The 27,911-nt window shown below is 45.7% G+C and overlaps 1 protein-coding gene across 6 annotated transcripts; it reads right to left on the reverse strand.

Moving 5' to 3' along the window:
- Window positions 1-4,143: 4,143 nt before the first annotated feature.
- LOC310789224 (pleckstrin homology domain-containing family A member 1-like) lies at window positions 4,144-26,955 on the reverse strand. 6 transcript variants are annotated; one of them, XM_083650814.1, is made up of 16 exons: window positions 26,827-26,873; window positions 25,224-25,274; window positions 24,930-25,034; window positions 21,190-21,469; window positions 20,116-20,172; window positions 19,937-19,982; window positions 15,928-16,025; window positions 15,112-15,243; window positions 13,538-13,678; window positions 12,467-12,535; window positions 11,675-11,739; window positions 11,459-11,522; window positions 10,780-10,869; window positions 9,420-9,531; window positions 8,413-8,486; window positions 4,144-6,499 (listed from the first exon to the last, which is right to left on the reverse strand). In XM_083650814.1, exons 4-16 carry the CDS (start codon window positions 21,328-21,330, stop codon window positions 6,119-6,121), a joined length of 1,470 nt encoding a protein of 489 aa, XP_083506940.1. In that variant the 5' UTR covers window positions 21,331-21,469; window positions 24,930-25,034; window positions 25,224-25,274; window positions 26,827-26,873; the 3' UTR covers window positions 4,144-6,118. The 6 variants fall into 6 exon arrangements, with proteins under 6 accessions (XP_083506940.1, XP_083506939.1, XP_083506941.1 ...); XM_083650813.1 differs by lacking the exon at window positions 25,224-25,274 and having other exon boundaries at window positions 26,827-26,913; XM_083650815.1 differs by lacking the exons at window positions 24,930-25,034; window positions 25,224-25,274 and having other exon boundaries at window positions 26,827-26,955.
- Between the last annotated feature and the right edge of the window lie 956 nt (window positions 26,956-27,911).

A 27,911-nucleotide genomic window follows, 5' to 3' on the forward strand; every position in this document is an offset into this window, starting at 1 on the left:
ACAGTATAGGCCAATGAATCAGTGTCATAAAGCGCTCCAACACAATGTGAATACTTATGGGCCGAGGCCGGGGTTTCGTTTAATGGCTGGTGGTTTTAATGTGGCGGCTGGATGCAGGAGACGCTGCTCGGGGGACGAGCCCCCCTGCGGCGCGCCCGGAGCTTTGGCTAACAACGCAAGCCTCTGTAGCCCCAGAGGCAATTAGAAATGGAGGCCTAACGAGATGGAGGGGGAGTCAGTATTCTGTTAAAAGACTGTTGAGATGTGTGCTGTAATGTGGAACAGCACCGGAGACAAGAGAATGTATAGACTTTGACCGAACTGAGCTAGTGGTTTGATCAAAATGAGAAGGCCCGTTAATTTCTGTGGCAGTTAGAGATTTGAGTATAGCCTACAACTGTTGAGTAGATGCAGTTAACAAGATCCTCCAGCAGCACGACCGGGCACATTAACAGCATGTGATCAGGCCCGTAGCTACCATTGAGGACACCAAGGTCATGACCTCGGTATTTTCCACACCAATTTTTTTTTTTTTTTTTTAAATAGCCCCGGTCCCCAGATCTATTAATCTGTCATTGATGTTTTAATGCGACAGTTGATCGGAAATGCAACAATTTGCTTCCTCTCTGTGTGCTATAGAAGGAAGAGAGATAACTCACAACATTCAGATTTTGCATTGAGGCTAGATTGGGGCTAGACTTTGGGGACAGTTCTATTGAAGTGAATGGGTAAGTAACTCCCCTGTAAGTGATGTTTGTGTAGATGGGCAATTGTATTTAATTGAGCAGTATTCTGCCATGTGACCTGTATGCAGAATATAAATTATATCATATGGGGAGACATTTATTTTTTGGATCATTTTAAAGCAACAGCACAGTAAAGAGGATATTAATCTAACATGATGTATGTAGTTCTTTATAGATCTAGCCTCTTCATTTTGCTCTCAAAGTGCACCAGATTGAAGCATTTTACTTTAAAATGGACAAAATGTTCTATCCGGGGGGGCAGAGCCCCCCCCCTGGGGCCCCCCCGCCGCGCTAAAATGATCTCGGTATTTCTCTAACCCTGGCTACGGGCCTGCATGTGATTTGCCCCGTGGAGGTCAGACAAGGGCATATAGGCGCGACACGCTGGGAAAATATGCAGATGAAAACAACCTCATATATAAGGAACACCCATTCTCAAACCAAGACCAATGGACGGACAAAACTGAGGTCTGTGTGATCTCGCCCCGCCGGTCTGCATGGGTTTGCTTGCTGAGAGACCAAGCAAGCAGGGTTTTATTTGTTGCTGCTACGCTTGCAGCCACACCAAAGTCCCACTCCCCCGCACTGCCAATAAAGAACTGAGATAGGCTACTATACAATACTAAGATAGAGTGCTGACATGTTGCTCTCTGCCCTTTCTTGTCATCTGTTAAACCACTTCACACCACCCTTATCATTTCCATAGTCCATACACTTTTGACACTAGTGCTTTCTGTGGCGCACACACACACACACACACACACACACACACACACACACACACACACACACAGACGAAATCAGAGTCACAGCTCATCTGACTGACCAGACAGCTGAGCTCTTACATCATTACTTTTCCTGCATGACCAGCCAGCTGACCTCACTCTATAAATCCATCCCCGCCTATCAAGCCTGAGGCCACATCACTCTCGTAAGGAGCCTGAGGCCACATCACTTTCGTAAGGAGCACCTCATGAGTAGCTATGGATGAAAGATGACTGCTCATTCACATGACTAAATCACAGAGAGTCCGGGAGAAACTGCACATGTTCAGAGAGAAAAACTGATTTTCTCATTGATGCCGACACATTTCTGAAATTCGGAGTATATTTCCAGTGACGTTTGGCATGGTCCAATGGTAATAGATCATTTTCCACATATGGATGACCGTGTCACCCTGTGTGACTTATAAAAAAAACCAAATTACATGAGGCATGAGCAGGGGCGTAGCCAGAAATGACATTTCAGGTGGGCCAGAATAAAAGTGGGTGGGCCACACAATTCATTCCATAATTGATATAATTGACAATAAAGTCAAATGCATGTGTTCACATGATGACATTTTACATCCCTCCCTACCAACTACTTCACTATGGAAGTAGTTGAAACTACAGCAAAGCTACCCTGGGAGAAATGGAGTTTGGGAAACTACAAGCTACACAAAAAAGTACTTCAAACTACTTAGTGAAAAAAAACATTAAATTGACCATGTACATGTGTGATATATGAAATAAAATGCCAGTAAAAACATGCCTCTCAATTGAGTTTATTGCAATAGTTGACACCCAATACATTCAATGTTATATTTTTGTTGTTGTAAACAAATATGGGTTCTTCTAGGTTTTGTTTTATCAGACAAATCAACAGTAAAGACTTGACTGGGATTGGTTAAAGTTAGGGTAAGAATATCAGGGCCAGCCAATCAGAGGCAGCATACAGTAGGCTGTGTATCTTGTCAAGAAGTACAGTAACGTTAGTGGGATCCTGGTTGCCTTCACTGTCTATGCTGCCTTCCAAGCAATCAGGACGAAAGGAATAGGGACAGTCCTGTCAAAGGGGGTTCTGGTTCAACATAATGGTTAAATAAATAAATATATTCCTTTCATTTTATTGCCCCAAATTGCAGCTTGTAGTTCAAGTAGTTAAACTACACAAAAATGAACAAAATGAGGCCATTTACACCTGGCGTCAACATGTGTTTTCTGTGATCAGATTGCAATCAGATTGTTTCATAACTTGAAATGCCAGGTGTAAACACCCCCAAAACGCATTGAAGAAGGATTGCAATCTGATCAGCCAAACCACCTCCGGAGGTGGTCAGGGATGCATTGTGTACAGAACACAAGTGTAAATGCAATGTGTCCTCTCAATCTGGATACAGCAACTTTATGCGGATTGAGAGGACAGCCATTTCTGCAATCAGATTGCAAAAAGATTGCAGAAAATGCATGTTAACGCCAGGTGTAAATGGAATCAGGCTGAAGTGATAAAATACAATCCGATTGCAATCTGATCACAGAAAACGCATGTTAGCGCCAGGTGTAAATGACCTCAATGACTCACGACGCAAATATGAATGTAGTTGAACTACCAGCAAGCTACTGCAAAATGTAGTTAAACTACATAGGTCAACTACATGTAGTTCACTACTCCCCAACACTGCCTACCAGACACCTCATTAGGGGGAGGGGGCAGTTGGTATTAGGGTGAGATAGCAGGTCAATAGTATTTAAACACCATCTGAAAGCTGGGAACCTGAAGATGCATTTGAGATGCAGCTCAGCACTGTTACGTTTTTTCTAGTCATAGTTTTCTTCTTCTACTCTAGTTTTTATAGTCATGTAATAAACATTGTGTTTTGGTTTTTCCCTCGCCTAAACTTGGTGTTATTTAGCCCGACAAGCTAGCGTGACGACACGGTTGGTGCCAAAGGGATGCCTAGGTCTTCTAGTTTCATACCAGTACCTTCACTCTAGCTGAGCCTGCCACAGCTTCTGAAAGAGAGGAATGTTTGCCGTTTTAAGAGGTTTCTGTCTCCTGATTGGATGGGCCTAGGCCCTGCCAGGCCCACCACCCATAGCTACACCCCTGGGCGTGAGGCTTTTGCAAGACGCTGACAACATATGGAAAACTCCCATCTCGGTCAGTGCTCTGAATTCTACCATAGCATATTGTGTGCTACCTGAGGCATTCGTCTTGCTTTGAGTCTTATATTTTCCGTGTTACCTTGCGATTGACCATTTCACTCTTTGGGTTTCATGTCATGTATGGATGTTTGTGGTGGCCATGGGATTGATTTCCATTCTGATAAATAAGTCATGTCGGTGTGAAAAAAAATGCCTATTAAGCTATCTGTTCACCCAAGTCCTTTGGAGGAACAAGCCTTAATTCAGAAGCCTGTTTGCACTCACTTGATGGGATGTTGGTGAGACTGAAGTGCAGCGTGAACATTTTGCCCTCGTCGCCACAAGAGGGCAGAGTAAGCCTTCAGAGTGGAAGAGCTCTGACATGCTGCCAGTGGTACATTTCTAAAGCTCCCATTTCCCGCCACAGGGTTAACTGTTCCCAAGAGACGAACGAGAGCAATAAATATGAAATAATATCCCAGAAACCGAGCACATTTTCAATGTGTTTATTTCTTTCAACTCGTCCACATAATAAATAATAACAATTCAAACCAAACACAAGACAGAGAAGGGATGAAATAGCTTGGCTTTGTTGGGCTGAAATGAAGCAGGCACTTTATAAACAGCTAGTTGATATTATTTTAGCAGAGCTACAGTGGAATTTTTTTAATAAGACCATGAGGCAAGATGCCTATTACTATTGGGTTAAACCTCACTATTTGGCAACACAGATACAAGGAACAATACCCAGGAAACATCTAAAAGCATACCAAAAGAAGAACCCTACAACACACTGACCCGCACACCGCGCTATCATCTCTATCTTAGTAACACACACACACACAACACACACAGAGCAGCCATGGAGAAACAGAACCTTGCAACAGAAAGCCAATCTGTGGGGGAATCAGCATTAAAATGGTAGCATGCGATTGAAAAGTGTCTGAGCTCGAACTTATTCTGTTAAAACCATGATCCAAAATGTTTGAGTGATTTATATAATCCACTCCAAAACGATGGACTGCAAGTTTAGGTACTTCGGGGGGCCGATCGACAATACCTGATCAGGCCCCCTCAGTGTGATCTTTATGAAGTTGAATGTTAAATGCTCTGCACTCATATTCAGGGAGTCGGATCGACGCGTGTCCCGCGATAGCTTTCACAATTTTGCCTTTCTCCTGTGTTTCTACTTTCTACACAACAAATCTCACTCCGCTACCCGAGGGAGATATGATGCTCAGCTTGCTCGCATTTTAAAATGAGTCACATTGTCACCGGAGAAGACTTGTCTAGTTTCTCTAGGTTGTAAATTGTAATCACGATTCAAATTTGAAACGCCTAAAAAAACGCTTGAGGACTGAACCATCTCATCCTCGACCCATCCACACACAGTTCAATCATAAACCACTTTAGATTTCACTCACTCACTGATTGAATTAAACATTAACCAACAATTCAGAGACATTTTTAGTCAAGGGTTTGGCAACTGAACGAAAAGAAAACCGTCAAAAGTCATATCGGTACCGTTACTGAATGTGACAGCGACTTCGTCGACGAGTGATACTCACTGTACACCAACTAAATGCAGCTGCAATACATTTGGTTTTACATACACCCTTGGGTCATATGGAACCAGTTTCAGGTTTCACATACACCCCTGGGTCATACGGAACCAGTTTCACAGAAAGGGTGTTCACCACCAGCCCTAGGAGGAGTCACGCGACCCTTCCAATGAGAAATTCCATTGAAATGAGGAGCTGATCTGAGACCAGGCTTGACCCATAGCTATGAAACTGGCTCGCAATGTATTGCACAAATCCAGAGTGCTACAATTAGTGTATGAAAGGAGCATACAATTTAGATTACCGTAGTACAGAGATTAGACAGGTGGTGAAGAGTCAGTCCTCAATTTGAGCACTGCTTTCAGTCATCGGGAAATCGCTCGCTCCCTTATTTAGTTGGCACAGAGTGGTTTAGAAAAATCATCGGCGCCACAAATATTGCCGAGCAAATATTTGTGTGCCGACGCAGGTTAAAATAAAGCTCTCTCATTGCATTTTAATCAGCATGAGGAAACCAATTGGTACTTTTTTTTCCTGACATCAACTATATGTCAATAAATAAGCCATTTTAATAGAAGAGCAGGAAGATGGAGCAGGGGTGGGTGAATAGGGGGGGTCGCCTTTGGCACGCACGAGTGCAGTTCAGTTGACGACCCCACTTTTTTTTTCCCCCTTACACATCGACGGTGTCTCGAAGAGAGAGAATCGCAAAAGATTCGTTTTGTGCTGTTGTACACTCGTCCACCATTCACTTTGGCTCGGAAACCCAAACGCCTGCTTTTCTAAACACAAGTCACCCATTCTGTTCCCCTTCCTGATCGATGCCATTTCTTTCAACACCAGTCCAGATCAGTTAAGTATTCAAAACATCAGAGGGTGAGGAGGAGGAGGAGGAGGAGGAGGATCAGACCTGGCTGATCTGCAGGTCGCCGTCATCCAGGTCCAGGGCGGGTTCGGCCGAGAAGGGCCCAAAGCTGCTGCGTCGACGCCACGGCGACTCCAGGGACGACGCCGCCGCGGGGTCGGCGGTCACTTTGCCAGGCGCGTCTCCTGCAGGGACAGGCGCGGGGGCGGCGTCGGGGCGTGGCTGTGGCTGTGGCTGGGCCGGGGCAGGAGGCTCATGAAGTGCTCGCTGTCCCACGCCAGGCTGCGGGCGTGGGCCGCCCGGGACAGCAGCGCCCCACTCGGGGTAGCAGGGTGGCACGGCAGATATGGGCGAGCGAGGGGCGGGGGGCCCCGCGGGAGTGCGGTAGAATGTGGAAGGGGAGGAGCGGCCACTGTGCTCCTGCAGGGGGGGCAGACATGGTAAGGAGGAAAACACAGAAGAAGAAGAAGACCAGAACAGTTTTTAGATATTGGCTACGACGGCGAAGTCGTGTCTACTTGTAGTTTTATTTGTAAAAGAGCAAAAAAAAGTGAGTTACAGACTCGGAGTTTAGCACCAGAACTGCAGCGCGGGGCCTGATGCAGCTGTAGTAGAGTTGGTGTTGAAGGTGGTAGGTAGTTAGAGTAGGAGGCGCTGAAGAAGGTAGCATTGACAGAGTGGTGGTGGTGGTGGTATTAGTAGAGTAGTAGTAGCAGTAGTAGTAGTAGCAGAAGTACTAGTAGAAGTAGCAGGAGTAGTAGTAGTAGTAGTAGTGTCAGCAGACTATAGCTTGGTAGTGGCAACAGGTAGCAGAAGAAGAGCCTTAAGAAGCAGTGGTTGGTTGCTCAGTATCTCACAGCTTTTCACTGTCAGATTTCACTCTCTGAAAGACAAGATGGGGGCATGGAAGAAAGAAGACAACAGGACAAGTAGCGAAAGCAAAAAAAAAAAAGGTTAGTCATGGAGGCGAGGGCGAGAGACCAACATCCCAAATAAACGGCATCAAGAACATAGAACCGTCAACGTTAAGGTGTGCTCTTTTGATACACGGCTTCTCCCAAACGGTGCCCGCCACTTTGCAGGCGTGTGAAACGGCTAAATCAGTCAATCCACAAATGATCACTTTAGATGGTGAGTGAATGTTAATAGTTGCCCGACGAGCACCGACACGTGTCCAAAATCCTGAGGAGAGCCCGGGATTATAGCAACAGATTTAGTGTCTGCAAATCAAAACCGGGTTAAGACAAAAAAGGTGTCACATTTTAGTACACGGTGGTGTCAGACGATACGGAAAGCGGCATCGTATGAACGTGTGTGTGTGTGTGTGTGTGTGTGTGTGTGTGCGAGAAAAAAAAAAGAGAGATGACATACAGGCAGCGAACAGGAGGGAAGAGGAGAGACAAGCAGGATGTCACACATCTAAGACAGGTACACAGCTGCAGCAGACTGCAGAAGGTAGAGATAACAGGGGAGAGACACACAAGAGAGAGTGAAAGACACAACATACAGAGTCATAAAGACCCAGACAGGAAAACGGGCCGAAGACTTTCACGGGCCGAGCCGGGTCGGGTAGTTAGTGCAGTGGGTGGGCCTTTTTTTTTTGCGTGTGCATTGTAGATGTACTGTAGACTTGCAATGCACGCCATATTTCATTTCAATATGAGCATGTTACAGAGTTTAAGCACCGAAGGTATCGGCAATAATGATTGCGGGCGGGTGAAAACTATGCCAAGTCAAGCTATGAGAGTGGGGGAGGGAGGCAGTGGCGGCAGAAGGTTTTTTCCAGTGGTTATTATTATGATCGTTATAACGCCGTTTTCAGTCACTTGGGGGAGGAGTACCCCAGGGCTAAAAAATATTTCGAAAAATGATTATCGGAATGACTTAAGGTGTGCTTGATTTTAGTTGCCATGCTTGCTGGCGCCAGACATCACATGCGAGAGAAGCCAAATCAAGCACACCTCGTGTCTCTCATCAAATACGTGGATACGTGTGACTGTGCGATGATGGAGCTCAACTTTGAGCTGAGCTGAACGTGTGAAAGAAGAGAGAGGAGGAAAGCAGAGGAGGAAGAGAAGTCGAGAAGAGAGGAGGAAGCGAGAGAAGTGGGGGGGGGGGGGGGAGGAGTGCTTGTCGGGGTTGTCATAGCCATACATGGGGGTGCGCGTTTTGGTTCTTAGCAAAAGGAGCATCAGATGTGCCATCGGATCCGCTCCGCTCCCGTGACCTCTAAAACCAAAAAACAGGCCAGCCAGTGAGTGTGGAAGAACAGGATTAAAAAGGGTGGAGCTGTTTAGTTTATAAAAGGGGGGGATTTAGAGGAGCTGACATACGTGCTGCTGCACTCCCCGATTCGGGACGTATACCTCTGTATACAGGGGTTTGACAGCCGTCTGGCCTGCCGCATCTGCAACAACACAGTGCAAAGCTGGTTAGAGCAGAGGGGGCCGTCTGCCCAGAGGAGGAGGAAGAGGAGGAGGAGGAGGAGGAGAGAAGGTGACAAAAGTTGGGTTTCCCATCCACCTGTTTTTATGCGAAATCTTAAATTGCGCATTAAAATCCTGAGTGGAAACACCAGGAAATTCGATAAAACCTCCAAATATCGCAAAAAAAGTTTTCACGCTTGAGGGAGACGGAAAAGTAGGGTGTATCGATAAAAAGAAATGCGATAAATGCAGTGGAAACAGCTTTAGCGAATCTGTAACCAAACTCCATTCAAAAACATGCAGTTTTAACGGAGGAAGACAGCGGGATTTCAGGCGACTCACATCCAGAATTGACATTTTATTCACTTACAGTAACATCGCCGTAGATTATATATATGCCGATTTGAAGAGTGGCATCTGGTAATACATTTTACGTACCTCTGTATAATCAAGAACCATTAAATTAATGTGTGATGTTTTTCATAGCGAGACAACGGCACGCCCGTGTAACGTTAGCAGAGGCAGACAGCCTCACATTTATTCAGAGAACGGGGTTAATTTCCCTCGTTTGAGGGTTTGACTGGCGTCTACGGCCATGTTTTAATCACGTCAATTAATTGAACCTCCTCTTTCCACCATTCCTGATATTACGCATAGCGGTAGTGGTTGGAAACGTGCGTAAATATCGCATTTTCTTTTGCCGACTTTCCTGAAAATTGGATTAAAAGTTGCGATACCTTTGGATGGAAACCCAGCTAAAGATAGAAAGGAGAGGAAGAAAAGGCAGAGGAGGACAGCAAAGAAGGGAGTGAGAGAGAGGGAAAAAAAGACAAAGGAAGAAAGGGGGAATGGTACAGAAAGAGAGTGCACAGAGGGAGGAGATACTGAGTCCATCTTAACCAGAAGGGACCTACAGAGGACTGTAGAGTACTGCAGCAGAGGAGAGGACACTCTTTTCTCTGCAGTCAGCACTAAGGAACGGGTGACATCTCTCTCCTCACCTGCCAACGCCAACCGGCCGTGACTCTGCATGTAGGACGCAGACACACAACTGATGAAGTGCTTCTTTCAAGTCGGGAGGGGGCCCCTCGGTGTATAAATTAAGTACTGCACTCTGTGCTGCCACAGCTTATTTGGCCCTGACTCACAAAAAACACCTGGAGCCATTCTGGATGCTAGAAAGGTAAGACACAGAAGAAGAGAAGCCCTGGACCACAGACAGAAGAGAAAAGGGGAGTGGACCACAGAGCGTGCAGTAACCCCTCGCCCCCCAGCAGAGGGCAGAGCCAGGTCAGCCTCGCTCCCTCCACACAAACGCACGCGCGCAAGGTCAAGTCGTGTGGCTGCGACGCCGACGTCAAAACGGCCAAGTCTCGAGTTCCCATAAAGAACGCAAAATCAGGTCAGCGTGGGATCAAGTCATGTTTAGTTGTGGACCTGAAGAAAGAAGTAGGGCGTGCACATCCGCTTAAAGGAGGTCAGGTGCAGGACAAAAGGCAAATAACTTAGAAAATAAATAGAGTCCGCCGCACACTGATATTTTGTCAGCTCCCAGGTCAGTTTATTGACTTTTTCTGATGAAGACTAGTTGTGGACCTGGTCATATTGGATGTCAGTTCAGTGCATCGATGTAGTGCACTTATAGTATTATATATATATATATATAGTATTATATTGTATTCTTCTAACAAAAAATGGGCAAACTGTACCGTTATGTGGGCTAACTAACTTAGGCTTGCTTCACAAAAAGAAATACGAACATCTCAAAAGTGTAGTCGCCTCCCCTTGAAAATACAACTTTGAATGTAGCTCATGAAAGTGATGTGCTTCAAGTTAAAACACATCATGTCTGCCACGACAACTTTTCACATCTAAATTATTGCATTCTGGTTGGAATACATTTTCAAATGGAAAGTCCTGCAGGTAAACAATCTATCTTTGGACTAAAATCGGATAAGAGCCAGATGTATAATTGCAGTGAACATTGGACAATGAGGTTATTCAGATTAGTCAGAGGCAGTATTGTCGTTTCTTTTCTTCTTTTGAATCATTTCGGGTCATCAGACCGTCCTCGGGGTCACCTAAGTCTCGAATTACGCAGATGCAAGTCTAAGTCAAGTCTGAGGTAATTTCCCCCCTTTCCTAGTTAAGTCTCAAGTCATTCAAATTGTGATTCTAGTCCCGATTCAAGTTTCATCGTAAATGAGCGAGTTTGACCCTCTGGTGGAGGGTGGTGGTGCTGCGCTGTGAAATACTGCAGTGTGTGTTACGTACTGTGGCCGCAGACCTCCCAGGTCCCCGCTGGGCCACTATGGCCCCTGAGATGGCCTTGATCCAACTATGCATCTCCTCTGGACTGTCCGCCTGGTGGAGAGAGAGGGGAGAGAAGGAGAGCGCAAGAGTGTGAGAGAGTGTGGATTGGAAATGAGAATGACACAGAATGAGTGTTGAGTGGAAGAGAAACAGACAAGAGGTCAGGACAAGCAGAGAGGGGTGGAAACTGCAGTGTTTAGCCTGAGCATCATGGCATGGTAACTGATGAGGGATGCGCGTGCAAATATCTACATTAGAGCTGCAACGATTAATCGATTAGTCGATTGACAGAAAATTAATCGACAACTATTTTGATACTCGATTCATCGTTTCGAGTACAATTCTAAGAGAAAAGGTCTAAATTCTCTAATTCCAGCTTCTTAAATGTGAATATTTTCTGGTTTCTTTACTCCTGTATGACAGTAAACTGATATTATTTTTGAGTTGTGGACAAAACAAGAGACATTTGAGAGCATCACCTTGGGCTTTGGGAAACACTGATCGTCATTTGCTACCATTTTACAGACCAAACAACTAATCGATTAATCGAGAAAATAATCGGCAGATTAATCGATTACGCAAATAATCGTTAGTTGCACCCCAATCTACATCCAATTTACTATGGCAAATGTCCTCTTACCTGTATATAAAAGGTCCTAGATGTAGTCACGACTTCAAAGAGATTATCGCGCATCATAATGTCACTACAACAAAAGAAGGACACAAAAAGATCAGATTATATCGTACTCGGCATGAATCAGTAACAAGGAAACACTGTATTCCCCTGGATATTAAAAAAAGAAAAAGTTTGGGGAGGCTTTGTACAATAGGGTAAATGCTGACACTTGTTAAATACCTTTGTTTGCACTCCTGGACTTTGTGAACTTCTTTCAGTGGAACCATCCTCAGAGGCTCTTTCTCCTGATGCCAAGCGAGGAAAACACAGTACAGAACAAACGATGAACGGACCACGGCACTGATCAATATTGAAAGTATGGCAAAACCGAAGGAAATACTAACACAGGCCCGTTTTTACAGACTGCCGTCTAGTGTGCGTTAAAATGTCTATTTGTATAGTTAAAAAAAAAAAAATCTTTTCAAGCCAATTTGCCAAGACGCTGCTTGATAAATGAGGCTGTCTTGCTTAGTTTACTTTTTGTTTCACAGGGATAGCGGGCAGCCAGAAATAGCAGACTGCTAATTCTCAACTTTATTCCCTGGCGGTTGTAACTTTCGTGACCTGGCTCTTTGATACGGCACCAACAGCAGACAGACAGAGAGTCTGTGTCACCGGGCCTGTTGATGGCCAAATAAGACACATCACGCTGTCAAATAAGGGCAGATCTCCAGGAGGAGAGGTCATGGGACACACCACATCATCTTGACGAGGGTCTGAGTCTGTGTGTGTGTGTGTGTGTGTGTGTGTGTGCGAGTGAGGGAGAGGCCAGGGCAGGGTAAACAAGGCATGCTGGGACATGTGAAGTGGAGGCACCGAATTCCATTGACTGCGGATGCAACGTGTCAGAACTTGGGAGTGTGTGTGTTCGGCGTTCCTCTGCTCTTCCGACTGTGCGAGGGGGAAGGCAATCCTCATCAATAACAGGCATTTCTCTGAGGGCTTCCGAGAGCTTCGTCAAACGTTCATTACCAGGTCTGATTTGAAGTAACTCATTGAGTTTTCTTCCAGGAGGAAATATCGTCGCTTCCAGTTCCTCATCTGGAGAAAATAGGACAACAACAAATTAATGTTAAGACATTTCTGAATCATTTCCTGACAATCTCTCAGAGCTGACAATTTGCTACACTAAAAACAAAAAGCAGCACTCATATTACAAGTCCCTACAGATTTCACAGTGTCTATTTACGAGGAGTGGGGCAGTCCACTATACTCGAGTATTTTACGCACACACACATGTGCAGGTATGGATAGGTGCAGCAGCATAGCATGAGTCAGACGTCAAACCTATGAGTTGGTAGTGGTATGCACTCCTCTGAATGAGCCACCAGGACGCCCCCTGTCCCAACAGGTTTTTCTGGAGTCCACCTCCTAAAGCTCAGAGCTGCACATTCCCAACAAGACAACAAAGCACTGACCTAGGATAGGTCAGGTCAGGCCACATGACCGTACACAGTTACGTCTGACTTCAGAATCGGGTAAATGCATGGTCTGTGGTTGACAAAAGTTTATGAAACAGCGAAGTTTGTGTTTCAGCAAGATAATCTTCACAAACGAGCACCACTTTGATGACTTTTGAAGCATTTTCTGTTAACCCATTGATACCTGATGCATTTGTGTGTGTATCTCTTTAAGACCGCGGTCTTAAAAGGGATACACACACAAATGAGGGATATACACACAAATGCTGCATCGGGTATCAATGGGTTAATAAAGAAACAACATTTACGCTTCAAAAGTCATAAAAGTGGTCCTCCTTTGTGAAGATTATCTTGCTCAAGTTCGCTGTTTCATAAACCTTTGCTAAGCACAGACCTTATTTCACGCATTTAACTGAAATCCCCATACAAAAATCCCATTGATTTCCCCCCCTACGACCCAGCATGGTGGCGATTTCTGGGTAAGCCTTCAAAAACCCGTCATCCCTGCAGGTACTCTAGAAGCAGCCTGATTCAGAACCTTTCTTAAATGGAACCTGAACCCCGAGCCTGAACCAGAACCAACCCAATCCAACCCAGACCTAAGCAGAAGGCAGGATCTCACCACAGCTCCTTGCTTGACGCAGTAGCCAGACTTGATGACGGTCTGCTCCTGAGCCGGCCTGCCCAGGAAGTACGGCAGCTGGCTGTGGGAACGCCGCAGGGCCTCGCGCTCCGGCCCCTCTGCGCAATCGCCCCCTTCGTGCTGGAGGGTGAAGTACACCATCACAAATGCAATCCACATTCAAGTTCCAACAACATCTCAAAATACAACAAGCACAGATTATGTGTAGCCCCGTGGTACATGGGCTTCTGCACGCTAATAGCTCGCTAGCTAAAAAAGAAACAGGCACCAATCCATGATAGACAGGACTATGAACTGTGACAAATAGGCCTATAATTTGGATGATACAATTTCCATTCAAATACAGCCCAAATAAATAAATAAATAAATAATGAAGATTTTTCTTCAGATGTTGACCGAGTAGATACGGTAGAAAGCATAATACCTTCTGATTGAGAATATGAGAAGAGGATTGTGGCAGCGGTTGGTGTTAAAACTCACAGCTAACGTAATAAAGATGAGTGAAGATTCCTATCTTCTAAAGAAGGTAATAAAGATTCATATATTTTCGTAAAAGTTTGACGGAGCACAGGTATTGAGGCGTGAAGTGTCCTGCACCTGACTGACCAACGTGATTTCGCCTCTTGATGCCTAATTGCCCATGGTGATGGTGCCATGGTGATGGTGCCATGGCGATGATGCCATGGGAAAAAGGGGCTGGGTTAAGAAGATATGACTTAATATGGCATATGGTGTACTGCCTACATCCTTCAATCTACTTAAAAGTGTCATTTACATTACAGTTGTTCGATGTGCCATACCTGTGTGATGATAAGTTTTGAAATGTGCCAAAATGTCTGGTTTGATTAAGCGTGTGTGTGTTTCCCTGTGTCTGCCCAAGTCTTTTCCAATGGCAAAATAATAGAGTGTAAATATGCTCTAACATGTGGTGCAGTCCATGTGCTCACCTGTGTCTGTATATATGCTCTAGTCTAACATGTGGCGCAGTCCATGTGCTCACCTGTGTCTGTAGATATGCTCTAACATGTGGTGCAGTCCATGTGCTCACCTGTGTCTGTAGATATGCTCTAACATGTGGTGCAGTCCATGTGCTCACCTGTGTCTGTATATATGCTCTAGTCTAACATGTGGCGCAGTCCATGTGCTCACCTGTGTCTGTAGATATGCTCCAACATGTGGTGCAGTCCATGTGCTCACCTGTGTCTGTAGATATGCTCTAGTCTAACATGTGGTGCAGTCCATGTGCTCACCTGTGTCTGTAGATATGCTCTAACATGTGGTGCAGTCCATGTGCTCACCTGTGTCTGTATATATGCTCTAGTCTAACATGTGGCGCAGTCCATGTGCTCACCTGTGTCTGTAGATATGCTCCAACATGTGGTGCAGTCCATGTGCTCACCTGTGTCTGTAGATATGCTCTAGTCTAACATGTGGCGCAGTCCATGTGCTCACCTGTGTCTGTAGATATGCTCCAACATGTGGTGCAGTCCATGTGCTCACCTGTGTCTGTAGATATGCTCTAGTCTAACATGTGGTGCAGTCCATGTGCTCACCTGTGTCTGGGTGATGATGGGGACTCCTCCTATAATCTCCGTCTTGTAGGAGACCTGTTTCTTGGGTCCTACGCCATCCAGCAAGGGCTTCTGGTTCTCTGCATTCTGCTGGCCATCATTCAACTTTGGCACCTATGGACACACACACACACACAACTGACTTAATCCAACCACATACAGCACTGTACAAAAGTCATACATACAGGTACATATAAAAGTAAAGCGAAGGTGCTTGAAAAAATAATTAAACATAAAGTTTCTAAACATCAAAAACGTACTATGAAGTGCAGTCTACTGACACACTAATTCAAATGAATAAACATCTAAGACAATTTATAATAAAAACTCTTTGGTGCCTAAGACTTTTGCACAGTACGACTACGTTTTTATCAACACACAGAGGGGAACAGAGTGGGAGGTTTTGTGGAATCCAGTTCCACGATGGAAAATACCCCCTCTCTCCTCCTCGGTTTACATCCAGCCAATAGGTTCTATACGTTCACACGCCTGTAACGTCACACGCGAGCGCACTTTTCGCTCGCCCATTTCCTTTGCGCACAAAGGCTCCGCGGAGAACAATGGAAATCCTCCTCTGTCCCTCAGACCGTGGGCAACGTTCAATACATAACAATACAGCATCCTGTTAGTCATGCTGTGTGACTCACTCCTATCTGGTTGCTAGACAGTCCACTCACTCACTTCTACAGAAAAGAAAGCAAGAACGGTCGCTCCAAAAATGATAAGAATCGGAAAACAAATGACGACCGCTGAAGCGGGGCCGTGGTTTTTCCGTCGTGTGTGTGTGTCTGTCCTCACTGTGATCTTGGTGGCTTTATTGAGAGCGGTCACCCAGTCCACCAGGTCCTGCTGGTCATTGGCCTGCAGGAAGAACTTCCTCATTCCTGCGTTGATGACTGTTAAGATGACAAAACGAGCAGTGAGAATAATTGTAGGACAGAGTGGGAGACAGAGACAGACAGAAACAAACAAACAAAGAAATGCCTCGAAATCAATATTTTATCCACTACTTCATTTCCATATTTTTCCCCATATCGTTCTGTGTTCAACTTCAATACAATAGACCACATTACTAGTAGTGAGATGTGCTGCAGACTGAGTGGGTGTAGACCGTCTGGTGTAGCAAATGGGATGGAGTATGGAGAGAGCACAGATGTCTCCAGACGTGAACATGACTGAGCCAAGAGCAGCCTCTCCCCCTTCCCACACCACCACCAGCAACACACTCTCTCCAGGTGGACGACTTCGCTAGAGTCAGCCTCAACCACCTCGGTCTACAGTACACCCACCTACCCACTTCTTACCATCGGGGAAGCACATCTGTACAGCCATACGAACACGAGGAGCATACACCATTTTATCAATCGCAAAGATTTCTTTGGGTCAAATACTGATTCGCTATGATTCTGGATTTAGGAAGAACAGAAGAACACTTCGCACAATTATTTCATGAGACGGGTGCGCGGGAGAGGGACGGATGGATCGAAAGTCCCAAACAAAATCGCGCACGCCGTCTTAACTTGCGATGAAACATTTATCTGACGTTCAAGGTCGAGCAGCCAAACGTCACAAATGCATGTTTCATCGCAAGTTTCTTTTTTGTTTTTTTTATACGGTGTCACCGGTAACACCGGTGTTGTCACGTGTTATATTACCCGGTGGGAAAATGTCCACACCATGACCGTGGCATCCCTAATCTTGTCTGTACTTTTGCACTTTAATTGTAAATCTTTTACCTCCACTGTATTTTTATTAGTCTGTAAAGCATTTTAATTACCCCAGTGTATGAGATATGTGCTATACAAATAAATCTGCCTTTCCCTGTGCGTGTGTGTGTGTGTGTGTGTGTGTGTGTGTGTGTGTGTGTGTGTGTGTGTGTGTGTGTGTGTGCGTGTGCGTGCGTGTGTGTGTATCTCCACTTCTGGCCCGAGTGCTCGGACACATGGAAGACCTCCCCTCCCTTTGTACATAATTCTCCACGGCTGTCTCATTCAGAGGACCAGTAAGAACAAATCTGCTCTCTCCAAACTCAAAATGTTTATTTATCTTTGTAACTCTGTAATATTAAGAACACTGCCTATAAAACCTGAGGAAACAGGGGGAAGGGTCACTATAGGTCTGGTTGGGACCAGCAGAGGCTGGAGAGGATGCCATTTCTTTTAATGAACATTTGTTCAGGCGTCACACGATCGAACCTTTCAAACTATATGCTTTGACATTTTATGGCATATTGAAGAAACAAGGGTGCACACATGTGCAGTAATATTCAAATCGGAAAGAATTCAGACCTATTTTTATATTAGCAGCATCTGTCTAAGCATTCCTCGACTAAACAGCCCACTGTAGGGCGTACTACGTCATGTGTGTGCTGTACGAGACGGGTCAACTTCTTGGTGGTGCTGTTAGAGTGGTGGTCTCCAGGGTGCTGCGATTACTAATCTGGGAGTGTGGGGGGGGGGGGGGGGGGGGGTTGAGTGGGTATCAGAATCTGAGTCAGAGTTACGCACTCACTAAACAATGTGTGGCACTGAGTAACGCAGCCGGGAACAGCAAACGTTCACACGGCAAACCCACAGACCCATATCCATCAACCATAGACAGACCCCCACCACCAAGACTGGCTTTTTCGTTTTCACTGGAAAGCCATCTGGAGGCATGACACTGCCCCCTCAGAAAATGCCAATTAAGATTCCCTTTAAGTCTTTACATGAAGGGAGGGAGAGAGGAGGGGGGGGGGGGGGGTGCGTCAACAATTGTAGATGGCAGCAGAACATGTGGCGCGCAAACGACCCGGTTAAAAATACCCCCCACTTTTGTGAATGGGGTTCCGATTAGGATGTCGGTACTGGTATCCTGTTTAAAAAACCTCAACAAAGTAGCAGCTTGTGCTACACAGTCACGGTCGTCAACTTCATATCGCACACAAGTGTTTCCTGCTTTTGAAGGAGACAGGGGAGGAGGGGAGGAGGGGGGGGGGGTGGTAAACAATAATAAGCAATGGAGTTTTGCTGCCTGTGCTAGGGGATTGGTAGGGAGTGATGGCTCGTGATTACGCGACATTTTTCGTTCTTCTAGTCTTATATACATATTACAGACTTTCGTGAAACCGTTGCCACATCACGTATTGGGAGATCGTGGTTTTTGACATTAAGGAACGTGTGGGAATCGTACATGATCTTGAATAATACATGAATGATACATCTCTTGGATTCATGGACAAGGTTGTTACTGTTTGCTGTGCCCTTACAGACGTGCGTTTAGGCAATCGATGAATCAGCGGAACCAAATATGTTAACTAGATTCAGATGTTAGAAGAACATGTGTGCGACTCCTGTGCTGTAGCCACTGCGCAATGAAATACTGTCCTAACAGTGCTCAGTGCGTTTCATTAGCACGATAGCATCTGAATGGCAAAACCAATTGTCAGATTGCTAAACTTGATAAGTATAAGATAATCAGCAGCTGCAGCGTCCTGCATCTGTGTGTTGGCTAAACAGACAGTGTTGTTGAGCAGGGCTTGGACTGACTGGCTGCTCAATGGAGGGGAAAGCATGTGGAGAGCCAACGCTTGACCCGGGTTCGAGGGCGGACAAGGACGGCAAACATTCTTCTCTTTGGTTATGGCCAGTGTAGCCAGTTGGGTCAATATGTGGTCAGTCATGCCAACGCTGTTGACGCGTGGTCGCTTTGTTTATACTCGTTTCTGGAGTCGTGGACGAGGACGTGTGAAGAGAGAGAGAAGCAAACTATTTTTTGCAGATCTCGAAAGCAGGTGAAGCACTGTGGGGTTAGTGAGAATGTTGCTAAAAGGAGGAGAGAGAGCGATGAGTGCTTGAGCAGAAGTGTACTTTCATGTACAGCGGGTTTTGCAGACCGCGTGCACATGTCCGCAACGGTCACACACAAAAATGGAGGTACGCGGTTGTCTGCAGAGAGCCTGCGCGCGCCGCACACCCTCTGATGACCAAAGTTACATCAGGCGGACCGTGGCGGACTCGCAGATCCGCAAAGTATAACTAGGGCTTAAGAGTGGGCAATAGTTCCCCCCTCTTCACCTCCTTTTCAATTGTGGTTGATGGACATGATCTCTGTTATACGGATGGAGAGGCTGAGGTCGTTTACGTACGGCTCTATTAAAAAATGTAAAATAAAATATTGGGAAGAGTGGGCAATAGGGTCTATAGAGTTCCTACAAAGTTTTGATTTGAATTATTTTTGTTATTTGTTTGAATGGATTTGAAGACCTTTGTTGGTGTTCAATATGGTAAATGGCCTGCATTTATAGAACACTTTTATCCAAAGCGCTTTACAATGAGTAGGTACATTCACTCATTCACACTAGACATTCATACACCGATGGCGGGCAAAGCTGCCGCGCAGGGTGCTGACACAGCCATCGGGAGTAATTAGGGGTTCACTTCAGCATCTTGCCCAAGGACACTTCGACATGCAGGCTGGAGGAGGCGGGGGATCGAACCACCGACCTCTTTTACCCAAAGCGATTAGTGGACGACCCGCTCCGTCTCGTGGTAATCCGTATGATTCATGCTGACAGCCATATTGTCCAGGCCCTATTAACTGCATGTCACTCTAGAAATAAGGACTATTCTTCACAACAACAAATAGGTGACAGCTGGTCTAAACCCATAGACAAAGCATAACAAATTACAAAAAAATAAATAAAATATCATTCTTATTTTTGTATCCATATTTAAAACAGACAGTGAAATTGGACCTCTGTTACTAAAAGATATGATCAGTTTGTAATCCTCAGAAAGAGAGGTTATAACGGTGTGCGTATTCTTACCGAAGCAGAACTCCGCCTTAGGCCTCAGTTTAGTAGCATCGCTGACCTACAGGACGAGGAAAGACGACAAGGTTCATGGCCGTCAAGTACCAGTTCCCCCGAATAAATCAATTCTATTTATACATATTCTCTTATTGTATCAGATAAGCTGTGCTAGCAAGATTATTTTTTGTGCTTACCTTAGAGATGTAGGTGAGCTTGAGGGAGCCGACGCAGTCTGCGCCGACAGGCAGGTTCTGTGCAGAGAAGAGCAATAGTGTGAGAAAGATAAAACATAAAAATAGCCACTCAGAACATAAAAATAGTTTTGTTACGGTAAGAACCGTAAAATAGCAGAAGCTGATATAGTGGGTGAGTGAAGCAAAGTGAGTAAATAAATAAACCAACGCACGCACGCACACGCACACACACACGCACACACACACAAAAGTTAACGGTCATGGAGTGCAGCCATTGTCTCGTCGTAGTTTTGAAACTAAGGAGATCTGGATTCGACATCATTAAAATTTCATCATTTTTTAAATCTATAAAAAGAACAGGGCTGAATAATTTAAAATATCTCCTGCCCTACATGATTTATGAATAAGTAATGCAACAGAACACTGACAAATACAGCGTCTCTCTCTAGCCAGCGTGATGTACGGGTAACGTGCTCTTGATAACTCGGGTCGTGACTCGTGCGCTGACAGAGCCGCTGTGGTCACTGCAAAACATCAGTGCTTACAACTTGGACCAGAATGTTGCGCTCCAAAATGCTAATATCATATTTTGACAGCCCCACTATGAGTTAGACCTATCCTGTTTCTATCAGATTGACAGTTTCCTGTGGCTGACAGCTACACTCTACCCACTGTCCTGTCGTTTACCTGTAGTCTATGCTAACTAATTACCATCAACTAGTCTGCATATAGTGCAGCATGCTATTTCTCTCCTCCTCGTGAGGCCGTGCAGTGAGAACAAGGTTAGCCTGTACTTTGCTTTGTGTTGCTATTGCATGCAGACAGCTTAGCTAATGTTAGCCTTCAGTTAGCCTGTTAGTTGCATGTGAAGTGCTCATCCGGATTGCTAACAGCTAAGCCAACATTAGCGTCTGTTTTTACGCAGCTAACTGACATTAGCTCATCTGTAGTTACCTGTGGGTTGTCTATATATATACAGTTTGCGGAAAACTATGCCGACCCCCCTGCGGTTACCCAGGACATTTTCACCAATCCGCTAAGTGCTAAGCTATCATCAGCCAGTGTCATTATTACCTGTGGGTTGTCCATGAACCAGACCAGGCTGCCCTGTTGCGTGTCCAGTATGAAGTAACGACGCAGGAACTTGCCGCTGCTCTCGTTCTCCTCGATGTCCAGGAAGCCGCAGATGCGGTTCTGCCGGTCCACATAAGGCATCTCGGCGCCGGGACATTCCCTGGCCCACGGAGGCCGGGACCGGAGAGGAGAGGAGGACCGGAGAGGAGGAGGAGGAGGTGGTAGGCAGGGCAGGCAGGCAGGCAGCGGGGGCAGACGGGCGGGCGCGGGAAGAAAAATCCTGGAGGACAGGAGAAAGTGGAGAGGGGGGTGTGTGAGCAGAGGGAGGGAGTCAGTGTTGTTTGTGGCGAGCTATGCCAGCTTCTCCCGCTCGCTCGCGCTCTCTCTGCTCTCTCTCTCTGCCACCTGGAGCTCACCACACCACCGCCTGCCAGCCAGATCATGTGACACAAACCACAGCCCCGCCTTTCATCCTTTTATATCAGCCTCGCCCACTCTCTCTCTCTTTCTCCCAGACACTCCCCTCTTTCCTCCAACACTCACCGTCTCACTCTCTCTGCTATCGCCTCCACCCACCCTCGCTTGCTTGTTTTCTCTCTCTCTCTCTCTCTCTCTCTCTCTCTGACACACACTGTTTTCTCTTGAAGTCATCTCCTCCCGCCCACTCTCTCCCTCTCTCTCTCTCCATTTGGCGAGCCTCTGGCCAGCCCCTTCTAGCCCCGCCCTCCACAGCTGACACCAACTTGAGCATGGTAAAAAAAAAAAGAGTGAGAGAGAGAGAGAGAGAGAGAGAGAGAGAGAGAGAGAGAAGACTGGAGCTCAGCCATGTTCCAACACAAAAGCAACAGCGCTAATGCCCTCAGGAGCTGTCTGGGAGGGAGGGACCGAGCAATATTTAACCTGCGGGGGGCGCTGACAATAACACAGATCACAAACCCACCGCGGCGCACGGGGGGGAATCTACAACAGTCAATGATTAATGTCTCTGGGTATCCAATGGGCACGCATGCGTCTCAATGTCTAAACCTGCGTGGGTGGGCGTCGCCGTACTGTGGTGGGCATATTGTTACATTCGCCTGTTTAAAGCTGCTGTCATTTTCGGGGGGCCGAGGCTGAAATATGCGAGTGAGATAAAGAGGCTCTTTTCTCCAGGACATTATGGGGGCTGTGTGTGTGTGTGCGGGGGCGGACGGCCGGGGGGCAGAAGCCAGGACAAAGGGTCTGGTTGTTGTGCGCGGCCTCTCCGCGCTGAGAGCATCACGCTTTAGCCCCCTGCGTCCACCCCGAGTCAGCCCGTTTCACACACACAGACACAGGCGTGATGAAGCAGCAACACTGTCATGGCTGGTTATTATGTGTGCTAAAACAAACAGCGATGATCACGTGAGAGGGAGAGAGAAGGCTATGTAGAGTTTAGCGACCGACCGATATATCGGTCCACCGATATCATCGGCCCGATAACCGATATATCGGTTTCGGCCGATATGTTGGCCGATATTTTTGTATTTTGTACTTTTTTAAGTTATAGACAGCACGTTGTGTGTATATTTGATCTTTTTTCTTAACTCAAGTTATATTTTATATTTGTTCTATTTGTGTTTTTCTACTTCTAGCAGAGATGTTCACAAGTCATTTTTTGCAAGTCCAAGTCGAGTCTCAAGTCTTTGAGCTCAAGTCCAAGTTAAGCCTCGAGTCTCATGTCATCCGGTCTGCTTAGAACACTGCATAGCTAAAGTTGATTGCAGTTGCAGTTGATTGGATGACATTAGTAGACATTTCCTTCACGTTAATGCACCAAAAAAATGCAAATAAAAAATAAAGATTGTTCACAAGTCCCAAATCCCAAGTCCAAGTCAAGTCTCAGGTCTTTTAGGACAAGTCTCAAGTCAAGTCACTGTGTGGGTGACTCAAGTCCAAGTCCCAAGTCCAAGTCGCCATCTCTGATTTCTAGTTATTTATAATGATTAAATTCCCAGTGAAGTTGACCATTTCATTGCATTGATGTCATTTTGAACAATAACGTTTATTGATACGCTGTCAAATATCCTCCCTGCATTACATATCTCAAGTCATGTCAAGTCATATCTTTGTCAAGTGTTTTGATATTTGAGGGATCATTGCAAGAAAATGGTGTAATATAATGTGTATATATAATATTATAAGAATATCGGCTGATATATCGATATCGGAATTTTTTTTACTCCCTAATATCAGCATTGGCCTCAAAAATCCAGTATCGGTCCGGCTCTAGTAGAGTTCAGTGACTTCAATGTAAATGAGGCACTTTCTTTGGACATGTGTGTGCACCTACACGTGCACAATGCGTTTATAAGTGATGCACAGCTCAATTAAATCTTCCTGGCATAAGAGACACCTGGTGCGCAGCAGAATCCAAGCAAGCTAAATGAGCGTCAGCTAAGGTACCCCTCAATGTAGCCGGGCCAATCGGTGGCCTACTTTCACACAGACAGCCCCGAAAATAGGTAGGGTGGGGTAACCCAATTCAATTGACATGATGATGTGTGAGTCCCACAAGCCAGGAAAATGACTGTGAAAGCAAAAGCCATGACAACATGACGAAGCCCCTCAGATTGGAAGGATGCGAGACTCCACGACACACACAGGCGATGTTCTGTCAGCGCTCACAAGGGAGAAGATGGAGAGGACAAGGCCTTGCTGTGTAATGCATGAGAGAGAGAGAGAGAGAGAGAGAGAGAGAGAGAGAGAGAGAGAGAGAGAGAGAGAGAGAGAAAGAGAGAGAGAGAGAGAGAGAGAGAAAGAGAGAGAGAGAAAGAGAGAGAGCTACAGAGATCATATGAGAGAAAGATGGATGAATGAGAAAAGAAAGAGACCAATGAAGAAATGCAAAGTGAGAAGAAGCAGAGGACAGCGGAGAGACTGTGGGCCAGAAGGTTAAAGGTCAAACTCCAGAGTAGAAGGTCAGACAAGGGTGTGTGCTGCACTACTAGCCGTCTGAGCAGAAACTCTTCCTAACTCAAACATGCCCCCACAGACACTCACTCACTCTCCACTCGGCACGTTTTTGAAGGAGAGCTTTGTCCGCCATCACATGGCAACCGACTGGCCATACAGGCCCAGGTCATAAAACGGCACAAAAGGGCCAGCAGGATCAGGAGACGGTCAATGTTTTCCCTTTTATGGTCGTATTTGCGGCGGCCCCACTGTGATATCACCCAGGGATCCCAGGCAGCTTTTATTTGCAGAGCATATTTCATAGACGGACGCGATTCAAAGTGCTTTACAGAGTCATAAAGAAAATACAGTAAAAGGTAAAAAAAAGAATTACTATTAAAAAGTGCAAACGTACAGAGTACAGACAGGAAACCCACAAGATAAAATACTTCAAAGTAGACTGGTGCAGTTCAAATCAAGTGAAATAAAGATACTCTATACAATACTCCCACCTTTAGATGTATTCCCAAACTGACATGATAACATATGTTGTGTTTGTTTATGATGACATGCTTGCTTGTGATAAGTATGTTTGCCAGTATACTACTGATTTGTTAGCATGAGAAGAAGGATTTTTAGTGCTGGTTTGAGGCATGCCTGCTGATATATTGTGTGTTTATGGTATGTTTGTGTTCTGGCTGAAAAGAAAAGGATATCAGCTGAGATCCAAATATGGACATCAAGGCTATCTTATGACTGAGACAGGAGTTATATCATATGATACTGCTATGGAAGTCGGACAGGGGAGTCATACACTGTTCACTTACAGTCTTTTGACATTCCTTGTTGATATAATTTGGTTTTTGGACTGCTGTGCTGCTGAGCAGGCTGTTTCAAGTCAGCCGGGTCACTAGTATCATCCATTGGCCCTGCTGTTGAGATCAACAGCAGGTTAGCACAACACATAACGATGCATGAGATGAGAAATACAAATGGTGGAGTCCAATATTCAATATGTCAACCACCCTCACTATATTACCAGCTAACTTGATTTAGAAACTCCACAATGGTTTGGTCAGCCAAAGTGGCTGGTAAGACTGTAACTCAGTCTTACCACCTACCTTTTGGCTGCTAGAAGGTAATTGGCACGTGGCTGGTGTTAATTTCCCAACCTGGAGGTGAGACATTTTGGGGGAATTGAGATTGAGTATGATGCTGTAGCCTTGGGCTTACAACAGAATGGTCTGCATCCAGCTCCAAGACAACTAGTCTAGCAACTAAAATGATAGATGATGAGTAAAATTAGCCATATTGAATGAAATGAGCCATACTGAGAGGACAATGTGATGGCAACTGTTTTCATTGGGCCCCTGGGTATAAGAGTTTAGTTGAAGGGAGACCCTCACACTAAACAAGCCCAGTCATGCTGCTGCTGCTGCATGAAATCTAACTTCGCACACCAACTACAAATCTCACTCTCTCCAACAACAAAAGCTAGACAAGACCGGCTAAGCCACACAGAGGGAAGGGAAAAAGTCTAATTCAGAGCTAGTGTAATTAATAAGTCAACCGCTTCTGAAGGCTTTCAATTCAGTCATCGATTTTAAAATCTTACAAAAGGGGTTTGGCAGGCACTCAGGAAAAGCATTTATACTTCCCTCACTTTTGCCAGGAAGCTTTTGGTCATGTGTGCTTACAAGAAGAAGGCTTTCTAACAAAACTCCTATTGCATACTTGGCAATTGAACACAAGTTAGTGACTCCTGGATGCTTCTGTGAATGAGTAACTGATCTGATTTATTTCCAACAGCTCACAGAAATAAATCTGGCCAGACCAGAAAGGTGCAATGATGACAGCCAAAAAGGCAGGAGTTCTTCAGGTCTGTCCAGTCTGTCAGCTGAAGAGTTCTTTCTGATCACCCTCTCTCTCGAAGTAGAATATTTAAGGCCTGCGGGTTAGGCAGGCTTTGGCCTAGCGTTACAATACAATTCCTTAGTGAGGCCTGAGTCTCTCTAGTAATACCAATAGTCCCTACAAAATGAAGATGCCATTGCCTTTAGTTACTCACATGTTATTCATCGTGCAGTGGTAGCAACGTTAGCTTAGCTGTGTCGTTAGCAATACAAACGCCAAGCTTCCATTCTCACATGCACGGGGAAAACCCCAATCAAATCCTGATCAAATCAGTTTCTGTTAACGTAGCTAGCTAGGTTAGGTGTGTCGTGTGTGACAACGAGTCATCGGTGTTCTAGGATGTGCAGCACTGGTGTAGGAACAACCTAGAACGTGTTCAGGGTTCATCTTTCTTTAGTCTTCTAAAGGCTAGCTAACGTTTAGCATTGGAAAACAGATTGTCACAACACGCTCAACAGTTCAGCTACTGTAGCAGCATCGGCAACGTTGGCTGTACTAGCCCTAGCTTGCAAAAAACAAGTTAGCACATGTTAACCAGCTATTTTTACTGCAACCACACAACTTGTAAACAAGAGTTCACAAAACCGAGACGCTACATTGTTGGTCACATTTTATCACCTCAACCCTGCTGTTCCTGCAGCTAACGTTATAAGAAGTTTTGTCACACACATAGCGTTAGCTAATGTCACGCTTGCTAAGTAAACTGTTAATTGGCAACGTTAACGTCGTTACCTACTAGCTATGTGAGTAACGTCAAAACGGGAGCTAGTTGACTACGGTAAATTAGCTCAACGATTCGGACGAGCTTACCCAAGTCTTGCCTTCTCTAACTACACTGAACAGCCGCTGGTCTCCGTGTTGTTGGATTTCTCCTGCCTCAGCCCATCTCCACTCCGATCCAAAACGGAGTGCCAGTGCGGCTGCTGAGTTTGAAGCAAAGATGGTCTGTGAGTGAGAAGATGAATCACTCAATGGTACAAACTAGCCACACCTCCGTCTCTGGGGAAATTCAAGCGAGTCAGTCAGTCAGTTAGCAGGCGGGCCAGCCAGCCAGCCAGTCAGTCAGTCAGTCAGTCAGTCAGTCAGGGTCAGTGTTAGTAAAGGTTAGAAAACTCATAAATGAGCAAACCCAGCCTCCCAGCAAGCACGGACGGACCCGGACGAATCGAGAGAGCCCAATCGGGGCCAGCTCAAGTCATATCATGACGAGTCAGATCTGGCCCAAGTATCACTATCCAACTAATTTCACTCACCACTAGCTGCGTACAGACATTAGGCTATGTATCTCTGGGTCTCTGTTTCATTTTCCTTGGACACTGTCGGGGTGCAGCAGCAGTCCCGAATAGACGGTGACATGGCCGGATTTTTGGAGTGAACACAGGTTCAGCACCATGGAGAGCTCCATTCGTTAGCTACTGATGGAGCACACCTGAGCAGAGTTGGAATCCATCAGAACTACAGACTGTAGTAGTCTAGCCAAAAGAGATGCTAGTAGCCAGAATCAAAATCAGAATCACTTGTATTGCCACAATATGCAAGATTATATATGAGGAATTTGTCTTATCATGATGTTGAGGACATAGGCCGTTAGCTAACCAAAACGTTAAAAAAGTAGGCCTATCCGCGGGGGCATGGTGGTGCAATGGTAAGCGCTGTAGCCTCACAGCTAGAAAATCCTGGGTTCGATTCCCATCTGGGACCCTGTGAGCGCTGAAAGAATGCGTGCCCGTCCGCATGTGTGCCCACCGCCTGGGTGGGGTCGTCAAAAGGGCCTTTCTGTGTGGAGTTTGCATGTTCTCCCCGTGCCCCCTGGGGGTTTCCTTCATATAGGAACCCCTTCACCAAAACATGCAATATCCTGGTCGCTGATGTGGTGCCTCCTCTGGACGTTCGGG

The sequence above is a fragment of the Poromitra crassiceps genome (assembly GCF_964638095.1).
Source record: "Poromitra crassiceps genome assembly, chromosome: 14".
Classification (NCBI taxonomy): domain Eukaryota; kingdom Metazoa; phylum Chordata; class Actinopteri; order Beryciformes; family Melamphaidae; genus Poromitra; species Poromitra crassiceps.